The 17,635-nt window shown below is 45.3% G+C and overlaps 1 protein-coding gene across 1 annotated transcript in view; it reads right to left on the bottom strand.

Moving 5' to 3' along the window:
* LOC119169564 (cell adhesion molecule Dscam1) overlaps positions 1-17,635 on the bottom strand; it is a 547,574-nt gene that overhangs the window by 116,646 nt on the left and 413,293 nt on the right. Inside the window, exon 5 of the mRNA XM_075876128.1 lies at positions 9,989-10,279. Coding sequence (XP_075732243.1) covers positions 9,989-10,279 — 291 coding nt within the window. The remainder of the gene's footprint in view (positions 1-9,988; positions 10,280-17,635) is intronic.

Here is a 17,635-nt window from a genome sequence, read left to right on the forward strand (position 1 = left end):
GCCATAGCAGTCCGCCGCCGACAGTGTCCGTAACCACTATCGCACAAAAAAACCCAGTAAATAAAAAACACCAAGTAAAAAATGGGATTCAAAACCGGCTCCCCTGCGTGCCAGTTCAGCATTCTGTCTCTCAGCTTTGCCCCGCGCAAAAAAAAAAAATTTGGCTTTCACGTGTTAGCAAAAAATGACGCCTTCCGTATGTCATGCGTTATCATGCGTTACTATTACTATGTTATAAATTTCATACTTTCTACGTGTTCATTATTCCGGAATATGAACATGTACACTCGATTGGGACACACATATGCTGCTTTTGACATGAAGTGTAGCAATGATTCACATGGCTACATCGTCAACTTTAATGTTCCAATTTTTACGTGGTGGCGCAACCATGATCTGTAGTAGTTACACCTCAAGTTCTTAAAGGAGCGCCACCACGGTTTTTCAAGTAATCATATAGGCTTCATGATTAGAGCTTGTAGCCTGACAAGTTGACTGTCGCAGAAATTTCTAGAATCCACCATGCATGAGAGGAGGTACACTGATTTGAACGGCGCTTTGAGCACTTGCGCTCTCCCTCAGGTAGCACTCTGAAAGCTACGCCGGGTTGGAGGGGTAGGGGGAGGGTAGATGACAAAAGCAAGACGCTTCTCTCGTTCATTGGTGTGCATCATAACTTCGACCACTTTCTTCTTTTTTACCACTAAAGTGTTTTATGCCCGGATCCACCATGGCTCCGCTGACGTACTTCCGTCACGGAAGTGACGTCGAAAAATATATACTAAGAGATGGCATAGAAAAAAGATCCAGAAGGCAAGCATTTGTCACTCAGTATTGAACCAGAAACCTCTCGATTCTCATTGCGTGGCAATAACCACTGCGCCACAAAACGTATGTTGTCGTGAATGCTAATGGCAAACCAAGCGGACCATACGCCGTTTGCCAGTCCTCAGAGCTTCAAAACTTTAGTGCATTTTTGTTGTGAGAGCGAGATAGTGCGACGGGATCGTGTTGGGCGCGGTGTGAAGTTCACCGCGTCCACGGAGCACGGCCTTCACGGAGCGTGGTCTCTGCTGAGCACGCGCCTATAATACCTGCAATTCGGGAAAGGACGAAGGTCATTCGCACGCTGCCACGGCCGTGTTAACAAAAGGAGCACGCTGCTGACACGCGATGCAGTAAGCATTGTAACAGTTGTTCGCGCTTGTCCTGTGCATACTTGTGCGCTCGTTTCGTTCGTCTTTGTTTCTATGAACAGCACCCTTGAAGCATCGAGTTTTGATGGTTGTTAGTCCACGCTCGTCGAGTGTATGCTAATTTCGTGCGTGTTTCCGGCTTGAGGTGTGTGCTGCAGGTTTCGAGCTCGTTGTCATTCTGAACGTGACTTTGTAATTTGTTGGTTTTGCTGAAACAATGGACACTCAACTACCTCTGTAACGACACGTTTCGTCTTCGTAATATAACAATTTTTATATAGGCGAATCAGCAAGTTTTTTTCTCCTCTTCGAAAATGTGGCTTTTTTCAACTAGATCGCAAACATGTGTGCCGGAACCTCCCAGCCTATCTCGGCGTACAGAATAACTATGAAGCTCGCGATGCTCAAATCAGCCAATGGTCATAGGCTTTCGATTTACGGCCCTCTTGTTTACGTTTGTTGCCTCATTCGTCGAAGGAAGACAGTCAGTTCTACCTGACTTTGGCAACTATTTTCAAATGCGAGACCGCGTGCTCCAATATAACTTTTGCTCACATGTTGTAGGGAGTATATATCGTTCACCGAGAGGAAGTGTTTTCTGACCGTATTAAAAAGTGTTGCAGGGACTCTTTGAGTAAACATTGCATTTTGTGAGAATAACTTTTCTAATCGAAGGGCATTTATGAAGGTCAAGCCAGGGTCTAATACTAATGCCGCCATGGGGCTCCAAGCGGAGGCCGTGAAGAAGAACCCTCGAACCATGTGCATTGGAGTTATCACTGTGACTCGAATGATATGTAAGAGCGCGGCATTCAGAATTCGGATCATCATAGGAGCGTTGCTCAAATGAACCATTTGTGATTTCGCATGAACACATTGATAAAATGTACACCTTGTGAACTGAGTTTAGCCTAGTGGGGTACGAAATAAGGGCGAATGTTCAGCAAAGGTTATTTCACTTCTTAACTGCATGGCCAATCTGGTTGAACAAAGCTGCGTAAAGATCTTTGTGCGATGGAAAGGCCGACATGCGAATCGATACTAATCGTTTGTTTAGCTTGTGTGCGATGGTGCGTCACTTCAGACTTTTTTTAACGTTCAGTACCACTGCAGAGTCATAAAAAATTTTACTCTACGTATACTTCAGCCACAAGGAAACAATCTGTAAGGGTTTTTACTCTTGACCGATAATCTGCAATTTCGTTTTTCACGTAGTCTTATCCTGGCAACACAATGCATGCCAGTAAGACGCTAGGACGCATCGGTGAATAAAGCCGCACACGCGATTGTGCTTCAACGTAGCTGCCTTGTAGGTGTCATCGAGAACCACCATTCAAAGTGAAACACAGCAACGACCACTTTTGTAATGTGGTGACGCCATGCATTTTGAACACCAATTTCATATTTGTAATAACATGTAGCCGCTGCCGTCATACTGAGGTGCCCAGGCTTTTCCCGGCTCAAAGCTCACACGTGAGAGGCTCTTTACTGCGCTGTGCTCAGTGGACGCAGCTTGGTTTGTTGTCAAGTGATCATAGAGGATGATGGTGAGCTTTGGGCAGGCCGGAGACTGCGCACAACGACGTCGCTATAAGCACCTCAGTATATCGACAGCGCCTCCCACTGCTTACAAACATGGCATAGGTCTATAACATTTTGCTACTTCCGAGGGGTGCTTGACTCCGCGTTTGCATTATCGCCATTCGTGAGTTTATCCGACATCTCTGACGAACTCTCGTGCAGAAGTTCTACAAAGCGTTAAGATGTTGTATGCACATCCACGCGCAAGAGGTTGAACTGGCGTGAATGCAATCCGTCATTTTCCTGTTTCCAAAATTTGGCAGGTCCCATGTACCTTGGGAATCGATGTTATGGAAAGCGTGGGATAAAAGGTGACAGTGTACGAAGTGGTGTTCAAGATATGTACGAATGGCTAAAGAGCCGCATAAGTTTATATACTAACCAGTTGTTTACAGTCCCGTAACGATATCAACAGAAACATGAATATTAGCAACAGCAAAAGCACTTATCTGGTATGAAGCACTTGTGCTCGCGAAGATGGTAGCCCTGGACACTGCTACATAAGTCAACTTCAGTGGATGGCACAACTACAACTGACGTTAACCAGGTGTGACGTTAACCAGGCAGCGTATCATAGAAGTACATATTGAATGTTTATAAAATTGAATAGCCAGCATTGCAACTACCACTGATGTTTCACAAACATTGCAGTTTACTTGAAAAGCTGTTCCAAGATGGCGTGACTCTGTGGTAGAATATTTGATAGCCACGCGGAATGCTGGGTTTAAGTTCCTGCTGGGGCCCCGACAATTCTTCTTTGCATTTTATTGCTGCAACGCAGCCGTTGTCAGCTTTTTCTTATCGCCCACGCGTCGAAATTACCCATGTTTTTTTTTTAATTCGTCATTCCTGGATAGACATAAACTGTCAATACCTGTGGCCCATACCTGCATACCTGTGGCACGTACCTGTGGCCCGCGGGTGTGTGCCGCATGTATGGCGGAAAGGGTTTGACGATGTAAGTAATGGGGATTTTGACATTATCTATGTCATGACAAGCGAGCTATACTCGTCAAACCATCTTACCCTCCCATACTAATTTTTGTTTTCCTCAAGTTAAGGAGGCCATCACGGGAGCACTCAGGCGTAGGTGGCGCCAAATAGATAGATAGATAGATAGATAGATAGATAGATAGATAGATAGATAGATAGATAGATAGATAGATAGATAGATAGACTGAAAGTCGCGGACGTTGGCTAAGAAATGCTTCGTATTTAAAAGAATGGCAGATTCCATGTATAGTGGGAATCGTTGATATGCGGATCACGAATGAGAAAGGTTGATATGTCACTTGAATTCAGCACAACGTTAGGAGGTGGAGGTAAATGATGCCGTACGTCACTTCCGCGTCATAATTTTTATGTTTGGATGCGTCGTTTCCCTTCGTCATCTGTTCACGGTACTTGATGCCAAATTCAGTATATGTGGAGCTAGCCAAACGGCCGCGAGCATGCTATGAGAGTGGTATGTTGTCATGTTCTTACGTGACATGCGTGTCATATTATAATGTTTGCACTAGTTATATATTTCGTCATCCATAGACGTCACGTAACACCAAATTTGGTATATGCGGAGCTAGCAAAATAGCCGCGAGCGCATCATGAAGGGCCCAACACATACTCCAATGTAGCGTTGACATGCGCGCACGCTGGGCAAAGCGACTGCAACTGGCGCGAAATGTGATATGCAGCATTTTGTGCCGATGCGTTACACAGACAGCACTGCGTCTCCGTCTTTTCGTGACGGAGGGACGCCGGGCGTGCTGAAACGTGCATGCGTAAAAGCAACACAGCGCGGCGCGCGCCTGCGAATATAGCCCCTTCCATGTTTGTAAACACAGGTAGGCCGATGTCGACAATATGGGTAAAATCATAGCGACGTCCGCACATAACTTCCGCTATAAGCACTGAGGGCTGCGATGTGCGCCAACAAACAAAACTAAGTTGTGAGACGCGAAACACATCCAACCGCGACACAGTTCGTCGGCATGCCATTTTTTTTTCTAGTTTCTTGACTGAAAACACCACATGCACCACGGCAAACCCAGCAGAAACTGTGGTAGGTAGAGCGTCTTTTGCCTAACAAGACAGCGCCACGGCATTTTCGTGACGTACGTCCTGTGGAATTTGCCTATACGGCAGGGCCGGCACCTGGCGTGGCAACGCCGGCGTGTCACCACGAAATGAACGCCGGCGAGCACGCGCACCGCGTCACGTCAAAATGTATTGGCGCCCTGACTGTGGCATGTAGTCATGTTCTCACATGACACGCATCTCATGATTATCATGTTTGCACGTGTCACATACCTTCGTCAATTATTGACGTCACCAAATTCGGCATATGCGAAGCTAGCGAGACAGCCGCGATGGCATCATGAGTGTGGCATGTAGTCATGTTGTAACATAACACGCATGTCGTGATTATCATGTCTGGATGTGTCATTTACCTGTGTCGTCTGTTCGCGTCGCGTAATACCGAGTTTGGTACATGTGAAGCTAGCGAAACGGCCGCGAGCACATCCCGTAATACCAAATTTGGTATAAGTGATGCGAGCTAAACGGCCGCCAGCGCATCATAAGCGTGGCATGCAGTCACGTTATTACATGACACGCACGCCACGATTTTCATGTTAGGTTCTGTCACTTGTGTTCTCCATGCAATCATGTCACACCATACTAGTCAACATGTCATGTGAACGAAACCACCGTAAGAGCTTCAGGACCATGAAACGTAACTAACGTGGTTACTTGGGCGAGTTGGTACGACATGATTCACATTAAAAAGCAGTGCCAAAACGAGGAACAAGAAGAGAAGGAGACAGACAGCGGCACTGGCTTACAACAAGATTTATTTTCTGGAACCGCGCAATAGATACCTAAGCAGTATTTAACAAAATAAAGAAAAGACAAATAAAAGAAAACAGAATTTACCTAACAACCGACTAATCATCATGATAACGTGCCATGAACCTCACGCGTGCCAACGTTCTGAAGAAAATCTATTTTGTTTTTGTGATAGAAGACTCGAAAGCCTGCTGACACATACAGTGCCCAGCCTTTTTATTTCTGCAGCCTCATAAATTTGGCATATCATCTGGTCCTGATTGCGCCTAATGACGGTGAAATGCTGAAAGTCGGGGACCAACCACAGTCTCGCCAATGAATGCCGAGGTGGCCCGATACTGTAGAAGAGACGTTGTGAGCGTGCTCTTTCAGCCACTTATTTAAACACCTGCCTGTTTGCCCGATGTACCACTTGCCGCAGGACAGGGGTAGGGAGTACACCACCCCTTCGATGCATGGAACGTACTTCTTCCGATGCTTGATTTTGCAGCCTCGCTGTCCCCTGGAACCAGGATTCACAGCCTTGCACATCCTAGCCAGCTTTTCTGGGGCAGAAAAAACCAGGTCTACGTCGCACCTGCTGGCCCCTTTTTTGAGGTTATGGGTGACGCCGGGGATATAGGGACTAACGACAAAGCTTCGTTTGTCACGGCTCTTATCCTTTGTACGTGTTCGAGCTCATTCTCTTGAGCTTCTAGCTTGCATTCGCGGGTGCATTGACAGTTTTGGCATTGGGAATTATCAGAATACAGTAGGCATATCTGTTGAAGTTCTTATGTAACTGCTAGAGTATTACCTAAGATCGACATTTGCAGAGTGGGAAGATCGTATTTACTTGCAAAGTCAAAGAGTGTGCGTAGGATCATGCCTTGCGCCCATTTTAAGTGATTTATTTTTAGCCAGCCTTGATCGTGCCATTCAGAATTGTTTGGAATCCCCAACTGTTAACAAAGTATTCCGCTTTGTTGACGACTTCCTCGTGTTGTTTCAAGCTGGAACCTCGTCGGCCGTTTCATCTTTGACTTGTATTTTAGAAATTTTCAGTAAGTGCCTCTCTCCGCTTGTTATAACACATGAAGTTCCGGACAGGGGAACCATCAGGTTCCTAGATTTGATGTTAATATTGAGTACTTCCCACGTGTGTTGGGCCTATGAGCCGCGCGCGAACAAGCCAATCCCTCCTTTCGATCGGCACTTTAAAAAGTGGTGAAGCGCGCTATTCCTAAGACTTCGCAATACATTGAATCATGACATTCATGATACTCATGTCATAATTTTCATGTTATGACAAGTCAAATATGTTCTTCATACAGGTATGTTCGGCCATACCAAGTTTGGTATTGATACCATTATCGAAACGTCCAGGAGAGCTAAAGGTCGTAGGCAGATAGATAGATAGATAGATAGATAGATAGATAGATAGATAGATAGATAGATAGATAGATAGATACGCTCAAAGTCGCCGAAGTTCCATAAGAAATGCTTCGCATTTAAAAAGAAACATTGCTTTGAGCTTCATCGCCATGATCACATGTGCAGTATCACAAAGGGAACATTTTTGTACGAGAACTTGGCTAGACATGATGTGTGTCATCACACAACTGCAAAATTATTAACATCTGACTTCCTTGAGGATAAGGAGGCAGTGAGGTAGGCGTTCGAGAAATATGGTTAGGTTACTGTTTCGTTGCCCTATTTTTGCTTTGCTAACGTTTGGCGGCTGTTGGCAGTCGGCAAGGCGACAGAATGTGTTGCCACCTCAGCTATCGCAATAATTCTTGCTTCCCGACAATTCCACCCGACTAGAACAAAAGGAGAAACAAGAAGTGAAGAAGGACGAAAAAAATAGCGCGGCTTCTAGGTTCGAAGGAAACAGCTTGGCAATGCGGAACTGTCGATAGGAATGGCTATCGGGGCGCAACGAATGGCTTCCGTAATAAACGACCGGCTGTGGTGACATTCCCGTAATTTGGTGCGGAACGCAGTTTTAAAGCCCTCCTTTTTTGCCTGCCCGCTCCACTGAGCTGCTCTCTCAAATTAATGGTTCCCACGAGAATAATTACAAAGGGTGGCCTGTGGCCTCAGAGATAAATGACGGGAAGTGGTATAGCACCGTTGCTCATTAGCAAGCTGGAAGGTATTTCGTTTCTTTGCCCCCAAAATCTGCGTTTCCGCCAGAAGCCGCCTTGTTGTTAACATTAGAAGGAAGCTGAGAGCAGTGGGCACTCGTCCGTGAAGAAATTATATTGGTTCTCCGCAGAGGAGCAATAAAGGAAATAAACGATGTGTATTTTTTGTAATGTAACATGTGCCCCCCCCCCCCCTCCCATTTTTCGCACCAACCACGGCAACATTATTGTTTCTCTTTCCCAGTCCGAACCGAACATATGTTAAAATGGGTTGTTCAGCGTGTGCTTGTTTTATCGGAATTGAAGTTCTGTCGGTGTATGTTTGCTTTAAGCAGCCCGCGTCTTTCTCGCTTCGCGTATTTGAACCGGAACGAAATGGCTTCGCGTTTGATGCTTAGTTGCGAGTATGTGCGGTCGCCATGTATCTCTTCGCGTACGTGGTAGAATAAACAGAATACCTGCTGAAACGTGTATGAAAAGTTCACCCCTTGAGGCTGTTTCGGGTGTCACCCTCGAGATCTGAATAAAGCTCATTGTCTCTCTTTTCTGGTATTGGGAACACGGGGCTGCTCATCTCGGTTCAGAAAGGCAACGAAAGTGCTGCAGTGTTTTCTCTATGACACCGGTGTGATTCGTCGTGTGTTATGTTAAACGTTAAACTGTTACTCGTCGTCTCAATCAGTGACTTTCTGTCCTCCTATCTACCTCTATTTCACCCTTCCCCAGTGCAATGTAGTCTACCGGACTCAACCGTGGCTAACCTCCCTGCCTTTTTTCTATTCTTGCTCTCTCTCTATATCCCATTGTCTCTCCCTTGTGGCTAACTGTGAACTCGATTTCGTGGTGCAATATATTATTTGCTTCTTATAGTACTTGCAGCTTGTTCGCAGGACATTAATATTGACTTTCAGAGCATTGACGCTGTGATTCCGCTCGAAAAAAAAAACAAGTTTGGTGGTTTGCGAAGGCATGCTTCTAGACTTTTTTTTTTGTACTGTACACTCTAAAAAAAAGCAAGTAAAAAGGGTGTCTTTTTGTCCCACAACAATAATCGTCATCTATATTGCGTTCCATCCTTGCTCTATCGCCCCGCGCCCGGTACATTCCGGTCACGATCGACAGGCCCATTGTCAGGGTTACATTGCATTATCGATAGGATAGTGGCCAGCGCCGAGCTTTCAAGAAAGGAAGCGCACGCAAGCATGATGACGATTATTGTTGTGGGACAAAAAGACACCCTTTTTACTCGATACTTTTTTAGAGTGTAGTTCTGGTTGCACGTACACTAACCACTTCTTATCAGTAAATATGTTTATCAGACTGTACCTCGCTAGTCTATCCAGGCAACTGTTATCATCGCAAACTGGTATGTGCCACAGAAATTGGGCAAGTCCCATCACTCACAGTTCGTTCAATAAACAATGAAGAACGAAACAGTCAGTCGACTCGTGGCTGCGAAGAATCGGCGGCGAGATGAAGACCTCTGGCACGTATACTATGAGAGAATATAAGGGAACAGAAAAGACAATGACGCCTGCGATAAGATCGCTAAGCGATGGTAGACCTGCGTCACCGATGACCTGTATCTGTGGGAGGCATGAATAGTTGATTTCAGGACTTAACTGAAAAAAAAAGGAACATGAATCACCCTGTTAAGACCCAAAATCACCCTGTTTCACTGTTTCAACCCTTTCGCGGCTTAGCGTGAAATTCGCGATTTTTTTTTCAACTAATCCTTAACTTTAAAAAATAAATATTTTCTTTCAACTCGTGGTAAAACGAAAGTACTCTTTGCGCTCTGAAGGTATGCAATTGTAATAAAGATTGCGTATCAGCCAACATTTGGAAGATTCCCCCACGAAGTCATGCCTACTTCAAATATTCCGAAACGTCGTATTTTAAGAAACGGATATTCTTTTTTCGTTCTTTATTGTGGCATGCCAGTGAAGAGATATGAAAAGAACAAAAAATCATGAGGCGCACACCCTTTTATTACACGCGCATAGAGGTGTTCACTCGCTCATTTCCATGCTAGAAAACCAAGACACTTGTAAGATATCGCGGTGTAAACACAACAGGTAGCATCCGTAAAACACCACCTCCACGTCTACGCTGTGGGTTGTAGAACTATGTGAACTACGCACGAAATTCCTGGCATGGAAGATCAGGAAACGAAAGCAGTCACTAGCACGTTGATTTAATGCGTGTGAAATCAGTGAAATGCTACGAACGACTTACGTCTGACGAGCAGCTCGGTGTCTGTGCGGTCTTCGCCAACGCTGTTGTTGGCCAGACATGTGTAGCGACCCTGGTCCGATTCCTTGACGGCACGCACGAGCAGGGCGCCCGGAAGATGCAGCGAGCCCGACCGCACGGGGCTTAACGTACCACGTGTTGAGCACCGAAACCAGCGGGTGGTGGGTGCCGGGTGACCGCGGGCCAGGCACGGCATCTCGGCGTCCTCGCCCAGCGCTGCCTCCACCGACGCCTGGCCCTTCACGATCCGCGGCGCCAGCTTTCCGTTGGGCTCTGAAAGCACCACAGTTCGTGCATAGGCGGCAATCGTAGGATTGTTTCATCGGCGGCATAGAATCGACCGGATTATAATTACGGTTAAAGTCACACTGCAGAAAACCACTACGGTTTTGTAGTGATTTCATAAGCCTAACTACATGTGGTGCGGCAAGGAACATGGACACCAGAAAGCAACGTACTACACACAGCGCTGTAGTTCGTCGCACATTCATTTCTGCTGTCCATGTCCTTTGCTGCGCCACAACGAAGCTTGACCCAATGCTGACAGTGCCACGCAACTAATCATCTTCAACTTTAAAAGTGCGCTTTGTGAACACGGGTATGGGTAAAACAAAAATACATTACACAACGCAACGACCACAAGGCTAGTGCTCGCTCGTTGCGTTTTTTACCGTATTTGTTTTTTTTTCGCACGGTGTTCGTGTTCACATGGCGCACTTTTGGAGATGAATCGAGACCAACTATAGCACAGCTTTTAGCTAAATTCAATACCTTGTCACGCTTACTGGTACTGCGGTCACATGCACGTCAATCAAATCCGCAGTGTCAAAGTGGATGGGGCTGGCGGAATAGCGGGAAAGAATCGGTATAATCGATTTACAGGAAAAAGAAGGTATTTATCAGAAGTTTGATTTCCCCTTCGAGTATTCCTAAAAGAATGCAAAAAGAACCATGTGCCTCATTTAGCGATATATTGAGGCAAGTATTTCGAGAGAGGCATATGCGTACGTATGGTAACAGGAGTGCTCTTTACTTAAAGACAATAGACTTTCTTGCGATACTTAAAGAAGGGAAGTTCTATTGTACACGTATTCTGCACACAAACAAACGAAACAACAAGAACAAAAAAAACTGTGTATGCATGTTACCAATCCCCACTAAAACGTTAATTTATATCAGTGTATCTGAATGTTACAAGTAAAAGGGAAATAAAATGAATCAAATTGTTCAAATTTCAAAGAATGCCACGAATGCCTAGGAGCAAGAGTAGGCACTTGGCTAGTACGGAACAACTGGAAACTCCAGCTGTCCTTTCCTTACTCTGAAGAAACTTGTCTGCTATCATCGAAGGAAAACCTCTTCGCCGTGTGTTTAAAACTGCTCATACAAGCGATTCCACACAATGATTCGTATTTTCGAGAGTGAGGGTAAGCACCTGGCTTTGTGATGTTTGTGCTGTACTACAGCTAAACAGCGTCGCCGCCACAGTAGGTTCAAGGTCATTCTAAAGACTAATCTTGCGAACCGCCCATGGTGTGTTTCTATGTGGGTTGTGCGAAAACCAAGGAGGCGTTGTACCATGTGCCAGAGGCCTTTCGCCACCGAGCACTCGATTAGAGCATGTTGTTTAAATAAACTTATTCTCACGAACAGTGAACATCAAGTACAATTTAACAGAACATCGCGATGGAACACAACGTCCATAGACACACCAAAATTTTTTATTAAAAGGTATGTTTACATATGTACACGAAAAAAAAACATACCCAGACATACCGAAGATTGTTACAAACAGATATGTTTACATATGTGCATTACACGGTAAAGGAAGAATACACAAATAAAACGCATTGATCTATATGTTAGGTATTTACATAATATTTACAAGCTATTTTTGCGAGTACTAAACAAACACTGACCTACCAAAACCAGGCAGGCCTAAACGCAAGCTTTACAGGTTTCTCGCAAACAAATACAAAAAGGTAGAACGAGTGTCGAAGGAGTTCCTCCTCACCGAGAAAGAAGAGTTCGTCCGAGAAATCAGATAGTAGTTCTTTGTACAGACGCTCCATGATCTAGAAGAGAGTCTGAGGGCGACGACCTGCTGCAACTGCCTCACAGCGATTGCGCCAAAGGCAGTGGGTACCAGCACTAATGAGAAGGCAGGCGAAGCAGCCTCGAGAACAACGCCCAGAGGAAACAAAGCGATTTACTCCGAGGCCGCGAACTCCAGCATGCACGGCCCTCCAGAAAACGCGAGCAACAACGCATTGTCTCAAAACATGCTTATTTGTTTCCAGTAGGGAGCAGTTCGGGCATATTGCTGACAGGACCATTCTCCATCTTTCGAGGCCATCAAGGGTAGGAAGAACACCCCACCCCAACCGCCACACAAAAATCACGGAGGTGGCCAGGCAGAAATGATGCCGGCAGCGCGCTACAAGACACGCAAATAGAGCGGGTGCGGCATCCCAGAGGAACTAACGGGAGCAACAAAGTGGCTGTTGTGTCAACGATAGGACTGTGCAACACATCCACCCCAGGCCAAGTCGACTCGATAGGACGAAAAAATGCGACAGCTATTGCATAAAACGAAGGCAGTGTTACTGATTGTGGGCACCGATTATGATGCCCATTAGGCATTCAATAGCGAAGGTGAGTGCCTAGAAAATAATATGCCAGAGTTCGTGTGGGGGATTCCTCTCTATGTACGAGGTACAACAGGAAGTGCAGGGCCAGTAGGCGGCAGCGTGTTGACACCGAACTTGGGTAATTTTGGAACTTCAACACAAATACACACGTCCTGAGTTCTTCACAGATGCCTCCAAGACTAACTCCTCTGTGTCCTACGCTGCTGTCGGCCCATCCTTTTCGAATGCTGGCCCTCTACATCCACGCACAAGTATCTTCACAGCGGAAGCTTACGCGATACTTGTGGCAGCTAAACGCATCAAACAATTACAAATACAAAAAGCAGTAATTTATACAGACTCCCTCAGTGTGGTAACGGCTCTGCACAGTCTTAAAAAACAAAAAAACCCGGTCCTTGTCTCACTTTACTCCATTTTGTGCACACTTTACATACTCAAACAACATGTTGTAGTGTGCTGGGTGCCAGGGCACCGTGAGATCCAAGGCAACGTGAGGGCGGATCAGCTCGCTGCATCCGTCCATGAGAGCACCGCCATTACATCCATATCGATCCCGGCCCTTGATCTTAAGCCGTCTCTCAAACGAAACCTCAGGGACTACTGGCAGAGCAAGTGGGATACACACACACAAAACAAACTACACGTTATCAAGCCACACCTTGGCCATTGGCCATCAGTATCAAAATCACGTCTAACAGAGGTAACACTAACAAGACTTAGGATAGGACACACATACACGACACACACACATCTTTTGTGCGGTGGTGATCCACCATTGTGTGATAAATGTGGTGAGGCATTAACAGTTCTTTACGTTTTAATTCAATGTAAACATTTAGACACTCTAAGAAGACAACACTTTCCACTATCCTACCGACAACATATACCTTTACACCCTGCAATGTTCGTCGGTAGGGAACCGCTTTTTAGTCACAAATCATTATTAGCGTTTTTAAAGGAAATTCATAATTTTCATATCATATACCCGGGCGTACCGTAGCACGACCTCTTTAGAGAGGTTTTTGCTGCGGTGGCTACACAGGAAAGCACTTGCCTCACGGCCCTTGGACGCAAGGGTATGAACGAGTGAAGTACTTGTGCTAATGCCATACATGTCCACCATCGTTTCTTATTATCACTAACTTTTGTCACCTATTCACATCACACACACCTTTCACGGCATGGTCATGATTTTATTACTTGTATGTTTTTACCCGCCGTATTGCGAGGAATTTTATGGCCCTTATACAGCCGCTAATCACAGTCATTGTCCACATTCTTTGTCCCATGAACTGGCGCTCTTTGGCCATCAAATGGCCCTTGCGCCAAAAAACACCATATATCAAAATCAACTTGGGTAAAGCAAAGCCTCCCTGAGAACGCTGCTCTTCTGACGCCGCACGAGAAACCAAAAGAAAGAATACAAAGCAGACCCGACTGAAATCACCTCAGGATACGTAAAGGCGGCTGCTCCCCGTGAGAAAGGTAACAAATGCGACCACAGAACACAGTCTGCGCAGGGTACCTCCACTTAAGAACGGGATGTCAAAATCTTGTGCGTTCACATTTTTTTTGTTTTACTTTGTCGAGGGCGTTTGACCAAACGGAGTTACAAACGCCGTAGTGGTTCCTAAAATGCGAAGAGATGCAGCTAAGCAGAAATTTGGACTGTGTTGGTATGCACGATCAACGGAAGTTTTGACGTCTTGCTCAACGCCCACCCATATTAATCTGGTGGCTGAATTCATACATCTGAACACTGTAAAAAAACAATCATTACGCATACTTTGGGCGCAACATCAATACGTAAGTGTTAAGCTGCATGTTTTTTAACGTGCACCCAAACCGTAGCACCCGGGCCTACAACATTCCCGCCTCCATGGGAAATGCACCTGCCGCAGCCAGGATTCGATCCCGCGACCTGCGGATCTGCAGCCGAGTACCTCAGCCACTAGACCACCGCGGCGGGACTTATTCAGAAAAAAGTGCATAGATACGCAGTTCTAAAGATTTAAGTGCCGATTACGCTGCTCTTGACCATGTGACGCTATGAACGAAAAGGCGGCAGTTTCCTACGTTTCACACACACAGTCACACACACAAAATCGGGGGCTTCCCCTAAAACTACCCGGTGCTGCACGTACCAGTGGTTCCGCGTTCTAAAAAAAGTGTTTCTTCACATTACTGGCAGCCGGCCCGATATTTCGCACAGCACCCCCACACAGAAGACTATCTTCTTTAGACGCCCTTCGCAGCAAAGCACGAAGATACGCGGCCAATTTTTAGCCTGCACTATTAAATATTTCTTTTCATTTTTGTTTTTTACTCTTCTATTTTATATTTCAATTTTTGTCATTATTAATTATTTGGTTATGATTTTTTGTGTATCACATGTGAAGGTTCTATACAAATGTGGCTGGCCTATAAGCTAAAGAGTGTCGCTTGGCGTCAGGCGCGTGAGCCAGGGGAAAGCTGTTTGGGCGAACACGGCACGCCGCTCAAGGCAGAAAACTGGTACTTCATAATTGCGGTCTGAAACAGACAACGTTGCTACTTGCCCTTGTCCCATTTAAAGATGATGTCTTTACATATTATAATCATCATCGTTCTCATCATCATCATAGCGGGGTTCCCCTTGTCCCATTAAAGGATGATGTCGTTACATAATATAATCATCATCATCATCATCATCATTCTCACCATCATCTTCAGAGCGGGGAGGAGTGCAATAGAAAGGTTCGTTTGAAATCACGCAAGAAGGAGGGAGCGAGAAATGCGATTGTTTCGGGCTTAAAACTCTACAGTTTCAATCACTTCACCCTTTTTACTGAAATATTCACAGACTTTGTGGAGATAGACAATTTCTCGTTGTTGGCGTGGCACTTCACAAGCAAGCCCGAAGAGAATTACAGAGATTCACGAGCGGTGACTTGTACTTACAATGCGAGTTTCGTTGATTAGCTTTACATATTTCACAACTGGCTGGAAGATTTACACCTCACGGGTCACCCCGTAAACTTCGGCCAATTCCGTTTCGCCACCCCGCTTTGTTTTGGCCGTATGAACCCTGATGATGGGCGCCAATGGCACCGTAGCCCACTACGCGCGCTGATATAAGCTTGTGCTGCCGAGCTGCGCCTGCCGTCCAGAGCTTAGGATGCGGGCTGCAGCGAGGACACTACTCATCAAATTGTTGCAGCCTACTGCGTAACAGGCAAGTCGGTGCCATAGCGAGCTGTGATCGTTTAACACAAACACACACACACACACACACACACACACACACACACACACACACACACACACACACACACACACACACACACACACACACACACACACACATATATATATATATATATATATATATATATATATAGTAGGCTACTATATATAACTATAGTAGGCTTCTTTCCCTTATATATAAAAGGGAAAGAAGTATATACCTAAGGGCTCGTTTTTCCGTGTTTTATCAATAGTAAAACACGGAAACACAATATTATTAAGATCTAACAGACAATAATGCCCAGTAATGTATAGGGGAAGTTATTAAAACCAATGTAATGTAAATAAGAAGACAGAAATGTGGGTGAAAAAATAAGTTACCGTAGCAAGAACCGAACCTTTGACTTTCAAATATATATATATATATATATATATATATATATATATATATATATATATATATATGTCAAGTAATGGTATCATTATTTACTCCTGCATTGTTCTATTGTATTTAAGATATTCTTGTTCTATTGTTATGCCTAATTATTTTGTGTGAAAAATCATTGTGCTGCCCACCTGTCACGCTCTTGAAAGAAAGTAGCTCTGTTGTAAATTATTCGAAATATATATATATATATATATATATATATATATATATATATATATAAATATATATATATATATATATATATATATATATATATATATATATATATATATATATATATATATATATATATATATATATATATTGTTAAGGCGTTTATTAGCCGGCCCACAGCGAGCAAGCGCAATGGCGACAGTAACGGCCAAGCACGGGCTCTCAGCGTGAGCGGCATCCCTTTTGGGTAGACCCACTAGAAGGCACCTGAGAGTTCCACCAATTTCAGTGTTCGGGAGCTTCTTTACAATTACCCCGGGGTCGAAGAGGGAGCCGCCTGGCGACCTAACAGCTTGTCACTATGAGCGGGTCATAGTAAGCCTTTAGGCGCTCCACGTTGACTATGTCGCGCCCGCGACGGCGCATGTCCGAAGTTTGTTCAATTGGTTCGATCAGATAGTTGACCGGAGATGTGCGCTCAATGACACGGTAGGGGCCTTCGTATTTCGGGAGTAGTTTGGAAGAAAGGCCAGCTACAGAGGTCGGGATTGAGAGCCATACAAGAGAACCAGGAAGGAACGTGGGCTCAGAAGTGGCGGAGCCATCCCGAATACTCTTCTGCCGCTCTTGCTCATGCGTCGTAAATGTCTTGGAAAGCTCTCGACACTCTTCAGCAAGCCTGGCTGTCTCAGAAATAGGTACACATTCAGATGGATCCGGCGTGTACGGGAGTATTGTGTCGATAGTGTGTGAGGGGTGCCTTCCGTACAGCAAGAAGAAAGGTGAAAACCCGGTTGTGCTCTGAGGGGCGGTGTTGTAGGCGTATGTGACGAAGGGCAGTATAGTATCCCAATTCGTGTGGTTGGCGGCGACGTACATCGAAAGCATGTCGCCGAGGGTGCGGTTAAAGCGTTCGGTGAGACCATTCGTCTGCGGGTGGTAAGCAGTAGTTTTGCGGTGGACAGAATGGCACTCTGTGAGAATGGCTTTGACGACTTCTGACAAGAAGACACGGCCTCGATCGCTGAGAAGCTCCTGAGGTGGACCGTGGCGCAGTATGAATCGATGCAGTAGGAAGGATGCGACATCACGCGCAGTAGCCGCAGGGATAGCGGCGGTTTCGGCGTATCGCGTTAAATGATCTACGGCGAC

This window comes from Rhipicephalus microplus, chromosome 2, assembly GCF_043290135.1.
Source record: "Rhipicephalus microplus isolate Deutch F79 chromosome 2, USDA_Rmic, whole genome shotgun sequence".
NCBI lineage: Eukaryota > Metazoa > Arthropoda > Arachnida > Ixodida > Ixodidae > Rhipicephalus > Rhipicephalus microplus.